The sequence below is a fragment of the Heliangelus exortis genome, chromosome 1 (assembly GCF_036169615.1).
Source record: "Heliangelus exortis chromosome 1, bHelExo1.hap1, whole genome shotgun sequence".
NCBI lineage: Eukaryota > Metazoa > Chordata > Aves > Apodiformes > Trochilidae > Heliangelus > Heliangelus exortis.
The window spans coordinates 147,801,433-147,821,102 of record NC_092422.1 but is presented as its reverse complement, the minus strand read 5'-3'; the positions used below and the strand labels follow the sequence as shown (position 1 = coordinate 147,821,102).

Genomic DNA, 19,670 nt, shown 5'->3' with positions numbered 1-19,670 from the left:
GAATTCCATAGAGCTTTTTGGGTTCTGAATGTAGGAACTTTACCATAGGAGCCCTAATGTCCCTTTTCCACTACAAAATGTGTGCAATTTACAGCCCTGTCAGTTTTCTTCATTGCAAATCATTACTGTAAAAAAGAAGTCTGTTTTCTGTTGCTTTTGTTTAGTGATATTTTCATGTAATTAGTTCTGAGATCTTTTTTTTATCTTATTACTTACTTCTGCTGAAATGATGTACGGTTATGTTCCTGCTGTGTCTTTTTCTGTTTTTCCCCCTCTCATGGCCAGTCTGACCCTTACTTGTGATTACTGACTTCTTCACTTCTTCGCCTTTTTAAGAAACGTTCAATTCCAAGCCCTTGTGTAGAGTTCCTTACATTCCATTAAGTCTGAAGTTCTTTCTGTTTCTATTTATCCTGCTATGAAACTTGTTGATGAGTTTTTTCTATTGTATTTTGCGAATTCTTAGTTCATAATATACCAAGGAACAAACTGAATTCCTAAGTGTTTGAAAGTATTGCTTAATAAAATAGAAACTTCTGTCCCAGAATACATAGCTATCTTTTGGCAGTATCTCCTCTTGAATGCTGCAGAGAAGCCCATCATAATGTATATAAGCACGTCACGTAATGCTTGGGGAAGAGATTTTAACTTCTACTCCTGTAGAAGTAATTGCTCAAAGCTAAATGAATAACCTTCATAACAATTATACTTTTACTTACTGTTATCACAAATTCCTGTCTTATTTCTGTGTCTAGTTCTTCCAGATTGATAGCTTGTAAAGGCAAGGATTTTTGAAGTAGTTTTACTTGGTATAAAATCCAATAAAATATTATCGAAGTTTTATGTACATATTTAGTATCTTTTAATATATTGCACAGAAAATCGTATATGAAAACTAGGAATGTTCTGTGCGTTTCCTTAATGTGAAGTTGCCACCATTTCCCAGATTTGTAAGCCAGTAGTTTTGTTGGTAATTCTTTAAAACTGCAATATCTGCCACTGAAAAAACTACAGTGAGTCTGGATCTCTGCAATCTTACCTAACAGACTAGAGCTCTAAAGATGCCTAATAAACATTTCTCAGAAACTCCAGTTTTTATGTGCTTGTAAAAGGTCTATAGACGTGTGAGAGCTTTATCACTTGCTTTAATATTCTGTAGTATAACTATCCAGTGGGATTTAAAAGTTCTCTTTAATCCTCTTTCCTGTAGGGAATACCTGGCTCTGAATGTATATGTGGCCCTATGCTATTACAAACTGGATTACTATGATGTATCACAGGAAGTGCTAGCTGTTTATCTTCAGCAAGTTCCTGACAGCACCATTGCTCTTAACCTTAAGGCTTGTAACCATTTCCGACTTTACAATGGGAAGGCTGCTGAGGTATCTATTGGACAGTCCTTCATTTCACCTTTATTTTATTTCAAGATTCCATATGGGTTTCTTTTCCTTGTTATCTGTCCTAATCAATAATGTTGATAATGGCCTTTATCTTGTCATTGTGTCCTTCTCTCAGGAATGTCACCTATTGCAGTTTCCCTATTATTAAGCCATCTGTCCACATGTGTGCACAATGGTCTTAGAGTCTTCCTAATCTGCTTTTGACCTTGTGTCTATATGCATTATCCAATTGCAATATCCAATCATCAGCATAGAAATGGGAAGGCAAAAAATCTTCCAATGACCCAGCACTGCTGAAGATATCTATCTGTGAGTTTTGAGGCTTATATGAAGCTTTGTTTATGCTTGTGTCCTTTTTTTCTTTTAAAATTTTGGAATGCATGTAATTCCAGGCAGAGCTCAAGAACTTGACCGACAGTGCCTCATCATCTTTTGAATTTGGCAAGGAGCTCATTAAGCACAATCTAGTGAGTAGTGTATTTATCAGAATTAATGTGCACTGCATTCATTTGTAGAGCATTTCTTGATGATTCAGAAAATGGAATATTTTGGGAATTGCAGGCCAAATTGAATCTCTGCTACCATGTGAAGTCCCAGTCCAGAAATCTTAAGTGTATAACCAATATGCCACCAAGTGTATTGTTCTTCCTGGTTTTTTTCCCTGTCAGTTTGATACTGTGTCAAGAAAATAAAAATACTGTTGCTTTTATACCCAAATGCATATTAAAATAATTTATGTCCTGTAAGAATACATTTGCAAGGCATTTTGTGGAGCCCAGTCAATGAGGAAACTAGAAACAAGTCAGAATACATGACCCTAAACTCAATAGTATAACAGTGTGAGAGGAATTAACATAACTCAGGAAAATGGTCTTCATGCAATAGGTACTTAGCAAGTTGATAGGCAAAAAGATGCTGATAAAAGCCAAAAAACTGTGTGCTTTGCAATAAGAGAGTCACTAATCACCTGTTAATTTTCCCTGCAGTGGAATTACTACTTCGCTGAATACCAGTAACAGTATCATTTAATGATTGCTTGCTCTGTCATTTTTCAAGAGCAATGACAAGCTAACACTTTTTTCCACCAGAGTTAAAACTCCTTGCAAACTGGACTTTTGTAGGTTAACATTCTTTACTTTGAATGTTGGTCTTTTTGACTGGTTTATTGAACAAGTATGTTAGATTTTGCTGGGAGAACTGTCATATGAAACTGAAGTCTAAAGAATCGACTGCTCCTGATCATTTTAGAATCTTGTGGCATGATAAATAAATGCAGAGTTGTTAGCCAAACTTTTTCACATTAATACATCATAAGCAAATTGCAATTCTGGATATGTTCCCTTGCCTCTTGTCTCAAACTATATTATTCTTTAAAATCTTTGAAATATAATGTATCATGGCTTTGAGCTACTAAAGCCTGAAATAAATTAATCTTTACCAATGGATTAAATACTTTATATTCTTCAGATTAAAGATTGTTACACATAATTCTATAGTTATATTAAAGCAGGGATTATGTTAATGCCAGTACCACCAACCTTTTCCTACTGTTAATATAGGAATTTAAAGATTAATTTCCTTGAATTAAGAGTTCATAGACAAGATTTTGATACACAGTAATCAATATGCTGCTTTTCTCTGCAGGTGGTGTTCCGAGGAGGAGAAGGGGCTTTGCAGGTCTTGCCTCCTCTGGTTGATGTTATTCCTGAGGCAAGACTAAATCTTGTGATTTACTATCTCCGGCAAGGTACATACCCCTTCCTTGCCTCTTTCATGGCTTCAGGAATTACATTCATTCATCTGATCTCAGTTGACTATTTCATGTAATGCTTTTTTGCTTGGAAGTAAAATGTAATTTATTTAATTTTCTGTTCCTCTGGAAAATAGTGATGTAAGAGTCTTCATGGCCTGCAGAGAAGGGCTTTAATTGCGTGCTGTCAATAAATCTACTTTAGCAAGGTATTGAAGATTTCTTGGGTTGCAGGAGATGGCTTTGTCAGTGTTCATATGTTTATAGTGAAAGGACACCTCCTCTGCTTGAGTATGTGAGGATGCATCCCAGTAAGTTCATTGGGAAATCTGAGCATATGTAAACATAGTATATTGGAAAAGCTCTGTAAGCTTTTTGCAGTGATTTACTTGAAGTTTCAGATACTAACAGATGAGTAACATCGTTGTGATACCTAATCAACAAGGTTGCTGAAATTTAATATTGGTAGTTGGGGTAAATTCTCTGTGGTGCTCAGTTCTATCCAGGACTGCTTGTTTTGTCTGCTCGTGCAACTGAGACACTGCCTCATCATTTCAGCTCAGCTCAGACTGTGACAAATTTTAGAATATGCCACTACTGATGACTACTAGTGGTTATAGAAATTCTTATTGTAGCTAATATTGTGCAATAAAACCTAATTAATCTAACTTTGCTAATCTGCAAACATCAGTCTTCACAAAAAATCATTCTATCCCCATATTGTTTTATTAACTAAAGAATGACAAAAAGGTTGTTTACATTTCATATGAGATTATTTAAATTTTCTCATGGTTGCACATCAGGTGCACATTCTCAAGTAAATTCAAATGCTCTTGTATATTGTATATTATTATAAGTACATTATTACCTGCTTTACATTGTGTAAGTTTAGATAAATAACAGAATCACATTAGCAGTGAGAAAGAACCTCTTGGGGTCTCTAGCACATTTTATCCAGGGTAGGTCAAATTAGGTTGCTTTAGACCCTTATCCAGAAAAGCATCAAGTCAGAACTTGCTCTGTTCCACCTTGTGTCTGCTCCTTGACATCTTGCCTTATGGAATTACAGAATCACAGAACTGTCACATTTGGAAAAGACCTCTAAGGTCACGATGTCCAATTGTCAACACTCCCTTTCTTTGCCCTGGTAGCTCTGTTCTCACTAATACGATCCCATGTGTACTTGGCCTCCGTTGCTGCAAGGGTGCACTGTCGGGGCCCCCAGGTTGCCTTTTAGCCAGTCTCCCCTGGCTGTCTTTTTGCTTAGGATTGTTTCAAACCAAGCAAGATACAGGATGTGCATTTTTGTCTTCACTGAATTTCAGGAAATTTTTCTCAGCCTACTTCTTTCCAGCCCATTGAACATCTCTGTAGCTGAGAGCTTTTTCCCCAGTCTGTTACCACCTGTAAACTTGCTGAGAGTACTCTCTATCCTGAGCTGAGCTAGCCAAAAATAACAAAAAATCCCACTATTTCTGTTGAAAAAAAATTACTTTTGGCTAACCTAGTACCTTGTGCTGGCTCACTACGTGACTGTTCAAGGGAATGGTAGGAAAGCAGAGGGAAGCCTGTCAGCTCTGATGTGTATTGCTTTAAGTCACCCTGGAGTACTGTCCCCACAGTGTATGGATGGTAAGTACTAGCAAAAAAATGTTTAACTTGATAAGGCTTGTTCTTATGGGAAGCTGGTATAATGCTGTATTAGCAAAATTTTGACAGTAAAAAAGGGCATTTTCAGTAGGTTGAGTTACTAAACAGACCATAATGCAAGCATCTTTTTTGATTTAGGTAAAGTTTAGGAATCAGTTCAGCTTACTTATTTCTTGAGTGGTCAGGAAGTTTTGTTTATTGAATTGAAACTTTATTTTTAACGTTTTATACTTGCAATGCTTGTTTACATATTAGAATTAGGATTGGGTAAGAGCTGCTGAACACATTTTTAAATATGGATAGGGAAAATAAGTTTCTCTTCAGAATCATGTTATCCTATCCTCCTTGGGGTGTAAATAAATATGAGAAGAGAGAGGAAGATGTTGGATTTATTATCTTGACCTTGTACTGTGAAGAAGGCAGCCACTGGATTATGAACAAGGCAGCCAAGTCATCTCTACTACGAAAATTGTAGTAATAAAGAAGCTATTACTCACACCATGTTTGTTGTTTGAGTTCTAGGAAACCATCACCATTGTGATATAAATTCACAATGATTTATAGTTACTTTTCCCCTCCTGTCTAAATGTTTTATTTCTTCGTCTGTGACTATTGGGGAATGTTGTAGAGGATGAGTGATTTCTTCTAATACAGTGTGCTATGACTTGTCATGCATTCTAACGTCTGGTATTTCAGATGATGTGCAGGAGGCTTATAACCTGATTAAGGACCTGGAACCTACAGCTCCACAGGTAATTGGAAACTGATGTCATGGTACATAGAGGCAGAGGTTATAAGCTACTATGAAATCTGCCACATATAAATCTGGTATTCTGAGGACAGCTTGCCCCATTTTCACTTGTAAAACTCCTGTGTTTTACATCTTTTCATCAACAGTAGACAATGTGTATGCATAAAGTATTACATCTAGCATATATGCATACTTAGCATGTTTATTGTCGTAGCAACTGCATCTCTCTTGTGTGCAGACTTGATTCTAGTGAGATGAGCATTAGTGCACAGACAGGAGCCCTCTCCCAACTACAGCTGCTTGTCACTTCTGCCCTGGTAATCGTTACCATCCCTCAGTTCTACTAGCTCAGATGCTCATGTGGTTCATCCTGAAGCAATGTCAATAAAAATTAGCTAGATTAGATTAAACTGTTTAAATAATAGGTCTTTTCTAATTACATCTCACTTTGGCTGCAGTGAGTGAAAACTGCAGTGTCCTTTGGCTGCTACTGTGATTTTCTTTTGTGGCTGTTTCAACATCTTTAGTCTTTGATTTATTGCTCTTTGCAGTTTATTTTCCAAAGGTCACATAGCTGGGCATGAAAGGGACCTTTCATGAGTCTGTGTGAGTATTAGATGGAGGGAGGGAAAAGGAAAACCTCAAGAACACAGATCTGGTGATTTTGTGCTGAGGAATGCCTTCTGCTGTTGCTTTTCACTTCTTGCATTTTTAAGTGTAGCAAGACTTACTTCAAGTTTTCTGCAGCTTTGGTCCTTTAGCCTCCGTTTTCCTTGTATATGTGCCTAATATAAATAACATATATAGTTCTTGATCCCATTCTGAAATTACTATCTCCATGATTTTTTTCCATTTTTTCAACTCATGCTTGGAAGGAACTTCTTGCTGCTAAGACTTGCAGAACTCCTTCAGTTCTTCTCAGACTTCATCCTTGTCATGACGTCTGTAGGATAAAAATTCGTCATTTGTAAGAGAGTTGCTGTGCTAAAACAATTACTCAGCGTTCTGGCCACTACTCTGATTGTTTCCTTGCACTCCATTGTCGCTCTGTGTACATCTCTTTCACTTCTGTATTCACATTTATGACAGGGCTGTCCAGGTTTATTGGGAGTACCTGCTTCAACAGGTTTATATCTATAACTCTTAAGATTTAAATAAGACAAATGAGGTTATAACATGCTGAGAAAATCTTGCTCAAAGAATCGAAGTATAGTTATATCTCATAATAGAGATTAGAAGGTACTCTACTCCTGCTGCTGATTTAAGTAGAGTAACATTACCACAGAGCACAAACCTCTTGACATTTTTGCCCTGATGAGAAACACTGCATTTCTGGAAGAAAGATGGTAGTGTTTATGGTTAGCCAGTATGCATACTTGAAGTGGGATCTGTGCATTAATATAACAACATTGCACTTGATTATTGGTCATAGGGTGGTGAAGAGAGCATGACAGAATGCTATTGCACCTTTGCATCTTGCATATTTATCAAAGTAACTGCCTAACCAGTAGATTTTATTTTTTTTTGCAGTAACTGCTATTGTCCTGAAGCATTATTGTATTAACCAGCTACCTATTTAACTGAGTTGGGATAGAACTGGATTTAGTAAGCAAATAATGTACAAGTAGGCTTTTATGTGAAAACTCCTGAAATCTTCACCTTCTATTATACATTTTGCTATTTTTTCAGGAGTATGTCCTCAAAGGAGTGGTAAATGCAGCACTTGGACAAGAAACAGGCTCGGTAAGTGAAGCCTGTGAGGTTCTCCAACTTCTCCAACAGTGGGATATGAACAGATCTGTAGGGACTGGAACAGAGTAAAGGAGGCAGTAATTTCTCAATTAGATTGCAGCATCTCCAAGTCTCTCCATCTTCTTTTGAACAGTACTGAGTCCAGAATGAGTAAGATGCAAATTTCTGTTCCTAGTTCTGACAATTAACCAATTTGGCTTCTCTGTCCTGCTTCCAAAAAGCGTGTTTTCTTTCTACAGTATATCTAGGTACATATAGTAGCACGTTTACTTTTTTCTAGTTTTACTTCAGCTCTGGTTCCTCTTTTAATTGCTCCCCATCTGTTCCTCAGTGTATGTTCACTGTATATTGTAGCATCAACCCTGGAACTCATGTTGGATTTTCTTTTTTCTCTCCCAGAAAGATCATCTGAAAATTGCTCAGCAGTTCTTCCAGTTGGTGGGTGAGTCAGCCAGCGAATGTGGTATGTATGAAATGTTCTTTCTCCATTATGTAATCCTTCTTGCAATGTCCAAATACATAGCATCATATCTTTTGTGTAACTGGTGACTGTTAGCATAACTACAGCTAGTCATTTTGTTGCTAAAGGATGAATAACAGAAAGTCTAATTTATAATCTAAAACAAATTTGCAAGTTCAAATTAGAAGGCTCTATTAATTCCAAACCTTACTGTATGAATTTGTCTGGAATACTGCAAACTGCTAGTCTTTGCTGACAGACACTGTGGCAGCATTCCTTTGACTAAAAATCCCCATTATAGAAACAGAAGACAACAGCCTAATTAATAAAGTGCATGGCTGAAACCTCACAGGTATGGGAACTCACAGGTACAAATCTAGGACTGCTAATGAAATCCTATCAAATACATAGAGTCCTAGCATGGAGTGTGCCCTGGAACTGAGGGTGATAAAAATGTAAAGAAGAATTCAGCCACAGAGAGAAATGGAAGGTCTGGGGCTAACTCCTTGGCTGAGTGAAAAACCCAAACATTATAAAACCCAGCTGAAAAAAAAACAAAACCAAAAACCAAAAAAATGATGTATTTTAGATATTTATTCATTCAATAAGCAAACCCACTTTCCCTTGCCAAAGTAAACTAAAAAATCTCAAACCAAAATAGCCAGTAGTTGAACCACAAAAATTCAGCTGAACTGAAGCTTCCCAGTTTCCTTTGTAGGCATTGTCAGCAGGACTGTTTCTTCAGGTGGGAAACTTAGGCATCTTTATGGTGCAAGAGCTCATGGTCCTCAGAGACAGAATGCTTTCTCCTGTGTCCATGGTGACTAAAGAGAAGGAGTTCAAGAGGCAGAGCTGATGAAACTTTCAGAACTGATGAAACTTTAAGAAATACTCTTGAGCCATTCTATTCCCTTTGCAGCCCTTGTACTGTTGAGATTGTGCAACAGGGAGCTTGCCTTTGGAAGACTGGAAGTTAATCCATTGATGAGCTTTCCCTAACACACTACTCTTAATTATTGAGTCTGTCCCCTTGGAGTCAGGATCCCAGCTAGCAGAAAGAAGCCATATGAGCTGCAGTAGCAGACAGCTCTATTAGTGGGCACATAACTAACTGGGTTTGTGATGCCAGTAAGGTCACAGGGTGATTTGTATAATGATAGTGGACTTCTTAATATCCATAACAGTCATGGAGGTGTGATGAATAGCCATAGCACACGTGGATAAAAATAATACAGAGGCAGTCTGAGAAAAGATAGCCTGATAAGATGCATAGTGAAAAGAAAGCCTCAAACCAAAATTGAAATTATTAGGAAGTCTTAATTTGTCTAGGAAATACTTTAAAACCTATATGCTAAACAAGACAGGCTAAGACTTACAGTATGGTTGAGGGGAAAAAAAGGGGCGGGGGGGGGAAGAAGGAACAGAAACACAGTCTGCATTAGAATGGTGGGTTAATTGAAAAAAGATGAGTCTATGGGAAGGATTTGTTACAGCTAAAGGTAAAGGGAAACATTTATACTGCAAGCAGCTTATACTTAGTTCTTTAGTGTAAAAACTGCCTTGTCATCTTTTTAAAAACACATGGGAGGAGGCTGACAGGCAGTTCAAGGTAACTCCTTCTTTAAAGGCAAAATAGTGTGAGGGATTTCTTGTATTCTCAAATGAAAGAGAGGTGGAGGTCAACAACTGTAAATAGGAGATAGAAGAGGCAAACGGTTCAATCTAGATAGGACATAACAAAAAGCAAACAGAGGTAGACTAAGTATGTAGGTGCTTTTATAAAAATATTAGATGTTTTACAAGATGAATGAAGAGTAAAACACCTCATTTTAGAAAAGGAAGCTATAAACGTGAAATATTCTTTAAGTGTGATGGGAGGAAGGTAACACATGGGGTATTGTTAGTATTTAATGTACAATGGTGTATTACTATATAGATTATGCCAGTTGAGAAATGTTTCAAAATACTATAGAAAGCTTTTCTTATAAATAAAGTAAATGTCTTTTCTTTATCAGGGAATAACATTAAACTGGTTTAAATTACTTGCTAAGATAGGAGACTCATATTGAGGCTAAATTATTCACCAACCAGCCTGGATTGGAACAGTGACTGGCATATTAAGGAGGTTAGAGATTTGGTATAAATAGATAATTAAATAACAATGTGAGGCTTACTCTGCCCATGTTAGCGTAGTAAATGCAATGACATGGCATGATATAGAGAATTAATTTTTAAATGCTAAGTTTTCCTCTTTCTTAGGGAACATAGAAGTGAACAGGTGACTGTAGGCCAATACAGAGAGTACATAGAACTTGATTTGAAATTTTACAATGAAAATCCAATTTTGTTCTAATTATAATCAAATTTGAAATCCATGTGTTAGCACACTCAAAGATTTCCACAGTACTAATTCCAAAAAAGGAAGCTACATAATAACCTTTCTCATTTCTAACAAAAAATGTTTGGTGAAGTAGCAGTGAAAAGGATAAAATGCACCTGATTTCAACACTTGAAAGAACCTTTTGTTTCTTTAGAGAAAGGGCTTTTATTCATAATTAATGAGATATAAGAGACAAATAATGACATGGCTAGGTTTGCCAATGGTACAAAATTACCCAGAGTAGGAAAAATTAAAGCTTCCACAATGGTGAAAGCTGTGGAAGAATACATGAGACTGGGTAATAATATGCAAATTAAATATAGCTTTGATAAATGCAAAGTAGTACATAGGCAGAAAAAATAAACTATGGTTGCAAAATTATCAGAGAAGTTGAAGAGAATCCTAGGAACTGATGAGGAAAGAGAACAAAACAACAGTAATTAGTGTCGTTGTATACAGATGTGGTTCTGGTATGCAATTCTGGTTCTTACATTAAAAAAAAAATGTTAGAACAGAAAGGGTACAATAAAGACAGCAAGGATGATTGGAAAAAGGGGGTAGCTTCTTGAACAAGAAGAGATTTAATAATGGATCATAAATGGCCTGGAAAATGATGACTGCATTTGGGTACATTCATGATACAGAACATCATTAATGACAAGGAGAAGAAAAATACAGAAAAAATACTTACCATGCCATACAGAAAGAAGCATTGAAATAAATCATCACACAAGACAATTAAACCAAACAGCATTAATTACTTTTTCACATAAAACAACTTACTTGATATAGAATCTTGCAAGAACCAGAAGATATAAAGAAATTTGTAGAAGAATAGTCTGTGGGCTATTTAAGACAATTTTTTCAATGATGATTTAGGAAGTCTTCAGTGCAGATTGTTGGAAGCTGGGAGAAGCTTAAGAGGAAATGGCATTACATACCACAGCATGTACTGCATGTGCAAACAGAACACATTCTTTCTATAGCTCTAAATTCTTACTCAGCAAGCTTCTGAACCAGATAGATACTGGATTCAATAATAATAATTTTTTATGTCCTTATATAAATTAGCATATTAACAATTGTTGTATTTTGTGGTCATTTTTGCTATGCTGCCTTTGTCTTGCTGGATTTAGAATGGAGAATAGACTTCTCACTGTTTGGATATTTGGGCTTTTCCTAAGTAGCCAGCTCTGCTATTCAAGGATGTAAGTCATGCTTCAGCACCTCCCACTGTGTCAGTCCTTGCAAGAACCAATTACCTCTAGATTGTCTGTTTAAAATCTTTATCAAGTTACTTAACTCCTTTGCAGATTTATAATAACAAAAGTAGGTTGTGCTTGCTGGAGTGGGGAAATCCTATGCTGTGTCTTTGCTTGCAACAGGGCCTACACGTCTCCTGATCTTAATGCGGATTATCAAAAATCAATGGATTAAAATGAATATGTGGAATATTTTTTCAAAACAAGGTCCTGTCTTTCTGGCTTGCTCATCAACTGTAGAAAGCCCTTGACTGCTTTAAGAAAAAAACAGCAACAGACTGTTTAGGGAGATTACAGTGTCACATATCTGTAAAGCCATTTGGAGTAATCAATTAGGCCCTTCCCTATTTTTAATTAGATCTCTTACTTGGAGGTTGCAGGAACTTAGAGCAAACAGAGTTAATGGGAAAATCCTTTCCAATACATGTATGCCTATCATCTCATATTGAAAATTATGTATTTTAAAGGTAGTAAGGGTACCAAACCAAACAAAGGTACCCAAACCAAACAAAACCCACACCATCAAAAAAACCAGGACATACAGGAGTCAGCATTCACCCTCTAGTGGCAATAAATAATACCCAGAACACTAGCTTGGTCTATTATGGCTTTTTTAAGCTTAAATAAAATTCTTAATCCCAATGGTATGAAATGGAACTGGCATTACAAAGGAGGATACAACTAGATTTTTACAGCTAATTCTCGTGCTCTTCTCCAAGTGTCTTAACTGGATAGAAAATTAAACAAATCATATTTCTGATACAATTTAAGAAGGAAACAGGGCAAGAGGAACACTAGTAGAAGTAAATGACCATTAACATTTCCCTTAAATGCTGTGTTTCTGGTGCTTAACATAAGTTTTCCAAACTTAGTATATTGGATAAAAGCACCCTTTTCACTTTCAGTGGTCCTTGGTCATATCTAGTGTTGGGTAGGAGGAATGAAACACTTCTGGATTTTGTACAGTCTTCTCTTTGAGGTATTCTGTGGTCACCCTAAGTAATGTTTCAAAATGAGAACTTTTTCCTCTTCGTGCATGAGTCACATGGGATGAATTAGAAGTTTCAAGCTCTAGTTTTCCTGTCACTGGTAGTATTCATTGCTTATATATGTCATTATAAGTATGCCTGCATGTAAAAAAGAATAGAAAAGGATACAGTGCAGTTTCTGTTCCCAAACAGTTCCCTTCATAAATAACCAAATAATTTTCTAAAGTTGAAGAACTGAATAATGTGGTTCAGACATGGGTAAGGATGGATTGCCTCTATATGGAAATAACAAGACATCCAAGCTCAGTGCCAAAAGATTAAAACTGAGAATATTCTGCTTTCCTTTGGAAATATATTTTAAGATTTAATATAGTGCTTTCAGTTAATAATTAGTACCATACCTTATTTAATGGAGAATGTACGATTTTGCATATGTACAATGTATATTTTGTGCTGTGATATGGACTCCAAATATTGGTCAATACATGAAATTTCTATATGCAGAAAAGATATTTTAATTTCCTGGTGTGGATGGATTGATGGTAATCTAATCTACAATAGCAGATTACTTCAGGTAGCCTTAGGATCTTACGTCCTGTCACTTTTCCAGACTGTGAAAAACATGCTCTCTAATTATCATTTGATGTAGTGAAATAGTAAACATTTGATATCACTTGAACTAATGTCTTTCCAGCTGATATTTGGTTCATCAGTCTCTGACCAATCTCTGCTGGCTGGGCCTAACAAAAATAGTCGTAGTAAGCTTACTTCAGAACCTCTCAAAAAGCTTGGAAATAGTTTTTTTTATTAACACTGCTTGCAGTTTCAAAGTAGATAACAGCACAGTACAATAGCAGCAGTTTATGATGACATAGATGGTAGCAAAATTTACTGATACTCATCTGAACTGATATGCCTAACATATATGGCTTTACCACTTGTGAGCAATGTGATAACCCCAAGTGCTTGAAAATTAATTTTCATATTGTATTTCATCATTGAGTGTTTTTTCTGTGCATGTATTGTTTTTTTAATGCATATGTATAACACAGTATTTTCATTGTCTCAGATTTATTCATTTACTGCAACTAAAATTAAAATACATAGAGTTTCTTTGTCCAGGATAACTGAAAAGCATAATTTTAAAGAAAAAGGCTATAAGGTTAGAGTAACAAACTCAAGCTTTGTATCAAGTGTAATTTCCTAAGACTAAGCTCAATTCACAGTAAAATTATGCTGCATAAATTGTGTCATGGAAAAAGCCTATTACTTGAACAATTTTTCTCTGTAAAATTAGCTGTTGAGTGCAGTCTTGCAATAGTTATTCTATGCTGTAAAGAAAGTCGACAAGATGACTTAATAATTTTTCTAATCTGTAGTACAGTTCTTTACCTTGAAAAGGCAAGTTACTCTATTTTAGAAGCTAGCAGCTTTCATAGTTGCCAGCAGTCTTGATAGTTATTTTCATTACGATGTGATTTTTAAATTCTACAAATCTGCATTTCTCTTTTGAATTTTAGATACCATTCCAGGGAGACAGTGCATGTCCTCCTGCTTCTTTCTTCTTAAACAGTTTGGTAATGTCCTGGTTTACCTCAACTCGGTCAAGGTTAGTATTTTTATTTAGTATTGGTAATATTCTAATGTATGGAATCACTACATATGGAATTAGGCTCTACTGTGTGAGAAACTAGGTAAGCATAAAAAGGTACAGAAGAGCAATAGCAACAATAAAACATAGGAAGAACAGTGGGACATAGGTGGTCAATATAGCAAATGGATCAAAATATAAGGAAGCAGTTTAGTTAGCATTGTGCAACATGGTGGTGGTCTTATCATACTTGCAATTTAATCATTTCTGGTGGCACCACAGAAGACAAGATAATTAGAGGAAGGAAGACAATGAAAAAAATTGTGGATGTTTACGGGGTTGGCATAATTTTTTTTTTTTTTTAAGACTTATTGAATAAGTGATGAGATTACTGCCACTGGTTAATAACTGAGAACATTTTAATGAACAAGACTGTGTAAGGAAGACAGGGCATGAAGCACCCTGAAGAAATAAAACTCGTATTTTGTAAGTAAAGCTGTCAATGAAGGTTTAAGATAGGGCAGTATTACCAAAGAATATTATTTTTGCAGAACTAATCTGAGTGGTACCCTGCAGGCAATGTTGCATTTTTTCAAAAAGGAGATTCCAGCTGCCATAATGCCACATTATCAGATCATTAGAATTCATTGGATAAAATGGATATAACTTAGAGATACTCAGTTATAAATCAAAAGTGAGGAAAGAGAGAGAAGCTGGAGTGTGATTATAGGGTTAAGCGATCAGTCTTGTTCTACTGATTTGAAATTAGAGTTGTAAGAACTCTGTATTTGGTAGGAAGAAGGATGAGAACCTAAAAACAAATGATTAGGGAGATGCATTAGATGAGGACAATGACAATGTTCTAAAGAAAAATACATGGCTGTAATGGTGCCAAAAGCATGTGATAAGAATGATGAAGGTGTAGTGTTTTTGAGCTTTGGAAGGTCATTGAAGAAACCTGAACCAGCTGTAGCCACTGGAATGGCTTCACAGTAGTGGAAAGAAGAGACACCCCAAGTTGAGGCATGTAGTTGGAAAAACAGAGAGCTGGAAACTACAGTGAGATTTACTTTGCCTAATCTTGAGTAATCTAAAAGTCAGACTTCTGGTTACAACTTATCACCTGGTCTGTCTATAGAAAATGGGTACAGATGGTACTTCTAGAGGAGAATACATCCTATGCGGTTCATGCACTTGGAATGGTATGAGTTACCCCATAGAAATACCCAGCTCTTCCCATTTACCTTAAGTCCTTAAACAACTAGTTCTAACCTGAAAAGGTTAAAGTTAAATGCAATTACTTATCATCTCCAAGGTATATGGGAAAGCTTAGAAGTGAGAGTGGGAGCAAGAAGGGGAGCACCTGAGGTGGCAAACTGAGTCATCATTCATATCTGAAAGCAAGGCATGGCGAGTGTTTGTAAAAAAGAACTAGAAGCAAACAACATTAAACAGAACATAAGAGATTGAAAGTAGGCAATTGGGTGATCAGAGGAGAGGTTGGAGTCATGAGGCAAGTGAAGGTGAGGGGAATAAGAGAGAATTGTGCGTCTGTGAGGGTGTAAAGGAAAGTGTTGTAGGAATGGTTGGAAAGAAAATCGAAAAGGAAAAGGAAGAGCACAGAATACTCAGTGCCATTTTATAAGATGTAAGAGCCCGTGCAGAGGGAAATACAGATGAGGAATAGCTCTAATGTTTAAAAACTATTAAGAGGGAGGCAGAATTAATGACAGGTATGAGTATGCAAGTCTTCAGTCCTGCTATATTTATGAATTAGAAGAAAAATTTTTACCTTGTCATATGTGGAAGAAAATATTTTAAGTGTGCATAGTAGATAGGAAGGGTTATTTGACTGCTTGTTTGGATGTTTTGTTTTGTTTTGAAAACAGCTGTTTTGCCAAAAGCATGTAGAACTGCTTTTGCACATTATAACATATATGTAGATCTCAGCTTCTAAGCTGTACTTCACATACACATGCCTTTGGCATCAGTAACCATATACCTGTTTTGATTTTACCTGTATTTAGGCAAAGATATTTATTTATTTCTTATTATTACCCCAGTTTTCACAGTTGTAATGTGACTTCATTTATAAAGATGAAACAAAATATTATGCTAAGTAAAAAAAAATCAGTATAAAAAAAATTTACGTATTTCATAGCACAGTGGTATGCTGTTATTCAAAATATTGGGAACTCCCCCCTCAACTGCAGAAAAAAAGATGATTCAGAGAATAATTAGAAATTGAAATACTGGATATTGGATATTTAGGAGAGAAGTATTTGATATAACTGGACATTAAGAATATAAAATTAGATGAAATAAGAATTAGAATAAACAAGGTAGATTTGAAACCACCGTTTCTATTAGAGGAGGCTGAAAACAAGATAGATTTTGCAGCAAAATCACATGTTTTCTAAGAAAATTCATTTTGTCCCTCTCAAAACACAGTTGTTTTATGGAACTCATTGTCATAATTCAAGGTTTGGCTGAGGCTGCAAATTTGAAAGGTTCTATAGACTGTATTTAGCAAGCTACAAAACTATCAAGCTTTAGTAAAATATATATTAAATTTTTGAAGGAAATCATAAATACTGGTACTTTGGGATATAATGGTGCTGATAAATAATAAAGTACAAAGTTTTCTGCCTACCACCACTCTCTTTGCATGGTCCTTTTGAAGTAGTTGGCACTTGTCATTTTCCAGCTGAGCCTAGCCACTGTTCAGATTTACTTGGGTCATTCCCATCATCTTCAGGTCACAGGGATGCAAATAATTTTTTCCATACCATTTTACAGGCAAAGTTTAGGTGTCTATACAGTCACCTTAGAGTTTCATTCACAGGAATCAACTTCAGTAGAATCTCTGCACCTCTTTAACTGGAGTTGTGCACTGTGAAGGTTGTTTGCATTGTATTCTCTCAGGAAACACCACCTTCATCCATGATTGATTAAAACTGCTTCAGGCATTAGAACATCTCAAAGGACACCTAACTCTGCATGTATTGCCAGCTGCCCTGAGGGTGACTTATGAAACCAAGGATCAACCAAGAAAACAAGCTAATTCAGGATCAGCTGAGTTCTGGTCACAACGACCACTTAATTGTTCAGCTGGGTATCTGACCATCTAATTGAAATGGACACTCAGAGCACAGTTAGTTTTATGAGAAGTTTGAAGATGAGTAAGAAGTCTGCAAAAGAGTGAATTTCAGTAAATATAATGGAGTTGAAGAAGAAAAAGAGAGAAAAAAAATCTAGCTGCTGTGAATGTGTTGCACCATCAGCAGCACTAGTTTGTTTTTACTGGGTTTGTTTTTGCAGCAAGTCTGGCCTCTAGCACTAATACAGCCAGGATAGAATGTCACAGTTTTCCAGTTTGGTTACTGACAGTTTCTTTTCTATTCTAATTCAAAAATACTATGGGAGGCTGTTTGAACAGAAGGAACTATTTATGCAGTAAAACCTGCATCTTTGTTAACTCTTTGCTTTGACTTGTGCTGATTCACATGAAACATCATTCAGGAAGAATATGCTAAAGTGTTGTAATTCTCATATGGTGAAACCAGTTAGTTCACCCTAAGGGTACTGAAATGTTTTCACAAACTGAGCTTGAGATTCATCTGATTGGTTCATCCTCTTACTTTTACATAGCTTGATATATTTGCTGGCTCTTTTGGACCTATCATAGACTACTTGGGTGAAACTTAAACATCTGGCAAGTTGTGGCCACCCCCTACCTCACATTGCCAGGCACTGGCTTGGTGCAAATGGGTGGACTGGGACAGTACCCTTTGTTGACTATCTGTAACAGGGAGGGAAAGAAGTCCCTCAAGTATTCCTATGTAATGAAAGAAGGTAAAGAACAGTGGGAAAGGCTTTTGTCTCTTGCTTCCCATATTTTTTGTACAGTTCCAGTTGTGTACTTTATTCACTCCTCTTCAATGAGGGAAAAAAGAATTTGGTTTTCCTAAAGAAGTTCTGCTTCTTTTATAGGTGCTACACAAGGAAAAAACATTAATTTCCCACACAAATTGCTGCTGTGCACACAGGAAATCTTTTCTTTCAGTAACTATAGTGGATAAATTAGCCTGCTTTTTTCCCATGCTCTTTCAGATGCACTGCACCTTGATCCTCAGTCCCACTCATACTTGTAGCTGTGGTATTGTGTTGCACCTTAACTCTACCAGGTCTACTGATGCAACAGTACCAGACAGTGCTGATTACAGAACACAGCTGATTTTTGGTCATACAAGTTATACCTCAATCTGGACATCTGCCTATGATAAAATCTAAGTTATTTGGGTCAAACCTCAGGCTAATCTGTACCTAGAGTTTTATTTCCTGCTTTGGAACATGCAGATTTTCATAGAAGAGACAGCTAGATCAGCCTAATGTGTCATTAAGCAGATATGACCAGTCTAATATTATGGGAGAGAAAAATTTCTACACTTCAGAGAGAGAGAAGGGTGCCTGTAAATGAGACTTGAGTGTAAGGAAGTCCTATTCCATGGTGTGCTGACTGGTTACAGCAGTGATACTGCAGCTCCGGCTCCGTCATGTGATCCTGTGTGTCTGACTACCATCTATCATATAACCAGATCCACAGGATCTCTTGTTGAACCTTGAGAAGTCTTGGGAAAACAAACTGCTCATCTTCTTAAACCATCAGGGAGTCAACTGCCTGTTTACCACCCTGGTGGTGAAGTAAGTGCTGGGGAGGTGAAAGAGACCATGGCAGCAGAGCGTGTCTTCACATGCCCAAAGTGAAAATTATACCTACAAAAGCTGCCACTGCAATTCTGAGCTTGGAGCATTCTCCAGATCTCTCATGGTTAATACTGTGGAATGTTCCAGCTGTGTTTGTAGTCTTGAACGTAGGATGGAAAGCCAGTCCATAATTTTCTACCCACTGTTTATAAATGCCGTATATTCTTAGTGTGGGTTTTTCTTTTTCCTTCCCACTGCCTTGATATAGTCTACTCAGATTTGGGGGGGCAGGGAGGAGATTTTAATGTTATTATGTCATGGAAGGAGCTTTTCTTTTGTTTATTTACTTGAATTTTGTCTATTTGGCTTCTTTTCCAGAGTTATTTCTACAACGATGACACTTTTAACTTCAACTACGCCCAAGCCAAAGCTGCCATGGGCAATTTTAGTGAGGCTGAAGAGGTGTGTATGTACTTTCCTGAAAAAAACACAATGGAAACATTTTTCATGTACTCCCCTCTTTCCTTCCTTTCCTCCCCCCTAGATCTTCACATTGGTTGAAAATAAGCAGCTTGGGTGGAACATCAACTTCCCCTACTTAAAGCAACTGAAACTCTCAATGAACACTATTTCAGTACAGATTGTGTTGCTAATCTTGTAATGTGAGGTACATGGGTAGTCATGCTGCTTGTGGTGCATCACAAGAGTGCTTGCAGCTATCTCTAATTGATCAAAGAATGCCCTCTTAACCAGATTTCCTAGCTTTGTCTTATTATTCAGAATGACTAGGGCATCCTGAGTAAGAGACAGTGAATAGTTAAGAGCTCCTAGGTGTCCCTAAAAATTTGTATTAAAAAAAAAAAAAATTAAAAACCATTCTTCCTCTGGGAGATGTGGGAGGAAAAGAGGAAGTGCTCTGTATCTTATTCAGCAGCATCCAGATGCAGCTGGAAGAGATTAACTTCTACACACAGCATT

At 36.6% G+C, this 19,670-nt stretch overlaps 1 protein-coding gene across 3 annotated transcripts in view; it reads left to right on the top strand.

The window, feature by feature from the left end:
* Positions 1–19,670, top strand: part of IFT56 (intraflagellar transport 56) — a 45,913-nt gene that overhangs the window by 15,778 nt on the left and 10,465 nt on the right. For all 3 annotated transcript variants that reach the window (XM_071732433.1, XM_071732428.1, XM_071732424.1), the window contains 8 exons: positions 1,211–1,382; positions 1,793–1,867; positions 3,045–3,147; positions 5,497–5,552; positions 7,241–7,294; positions 7,703–7,766; positions 13,915–14,003; positions 19,071–19,154. In XM_071732433.1, the coding sequence (XP_071588534.1) occupies positions 1,211–1,382; positions 1,793–1,867; positions 3,045–3,147; positions 5,497–5,552; positions 7,241–7,294; positions 7,703–7,766; positions 13,915–14,003; positions 19,071–19,154 (697 nt within the window). The remainder of the gene's footprint in view (positions 1–1,210; positions 1,383–1,792; positions 1,868–3,044; positions 3,148–5,496; positions 5,553–7,240; positions 7,295–7,702; positions 7,767–13,914; positions 14,004–19,070; positions 19,155–19,670) is intronic.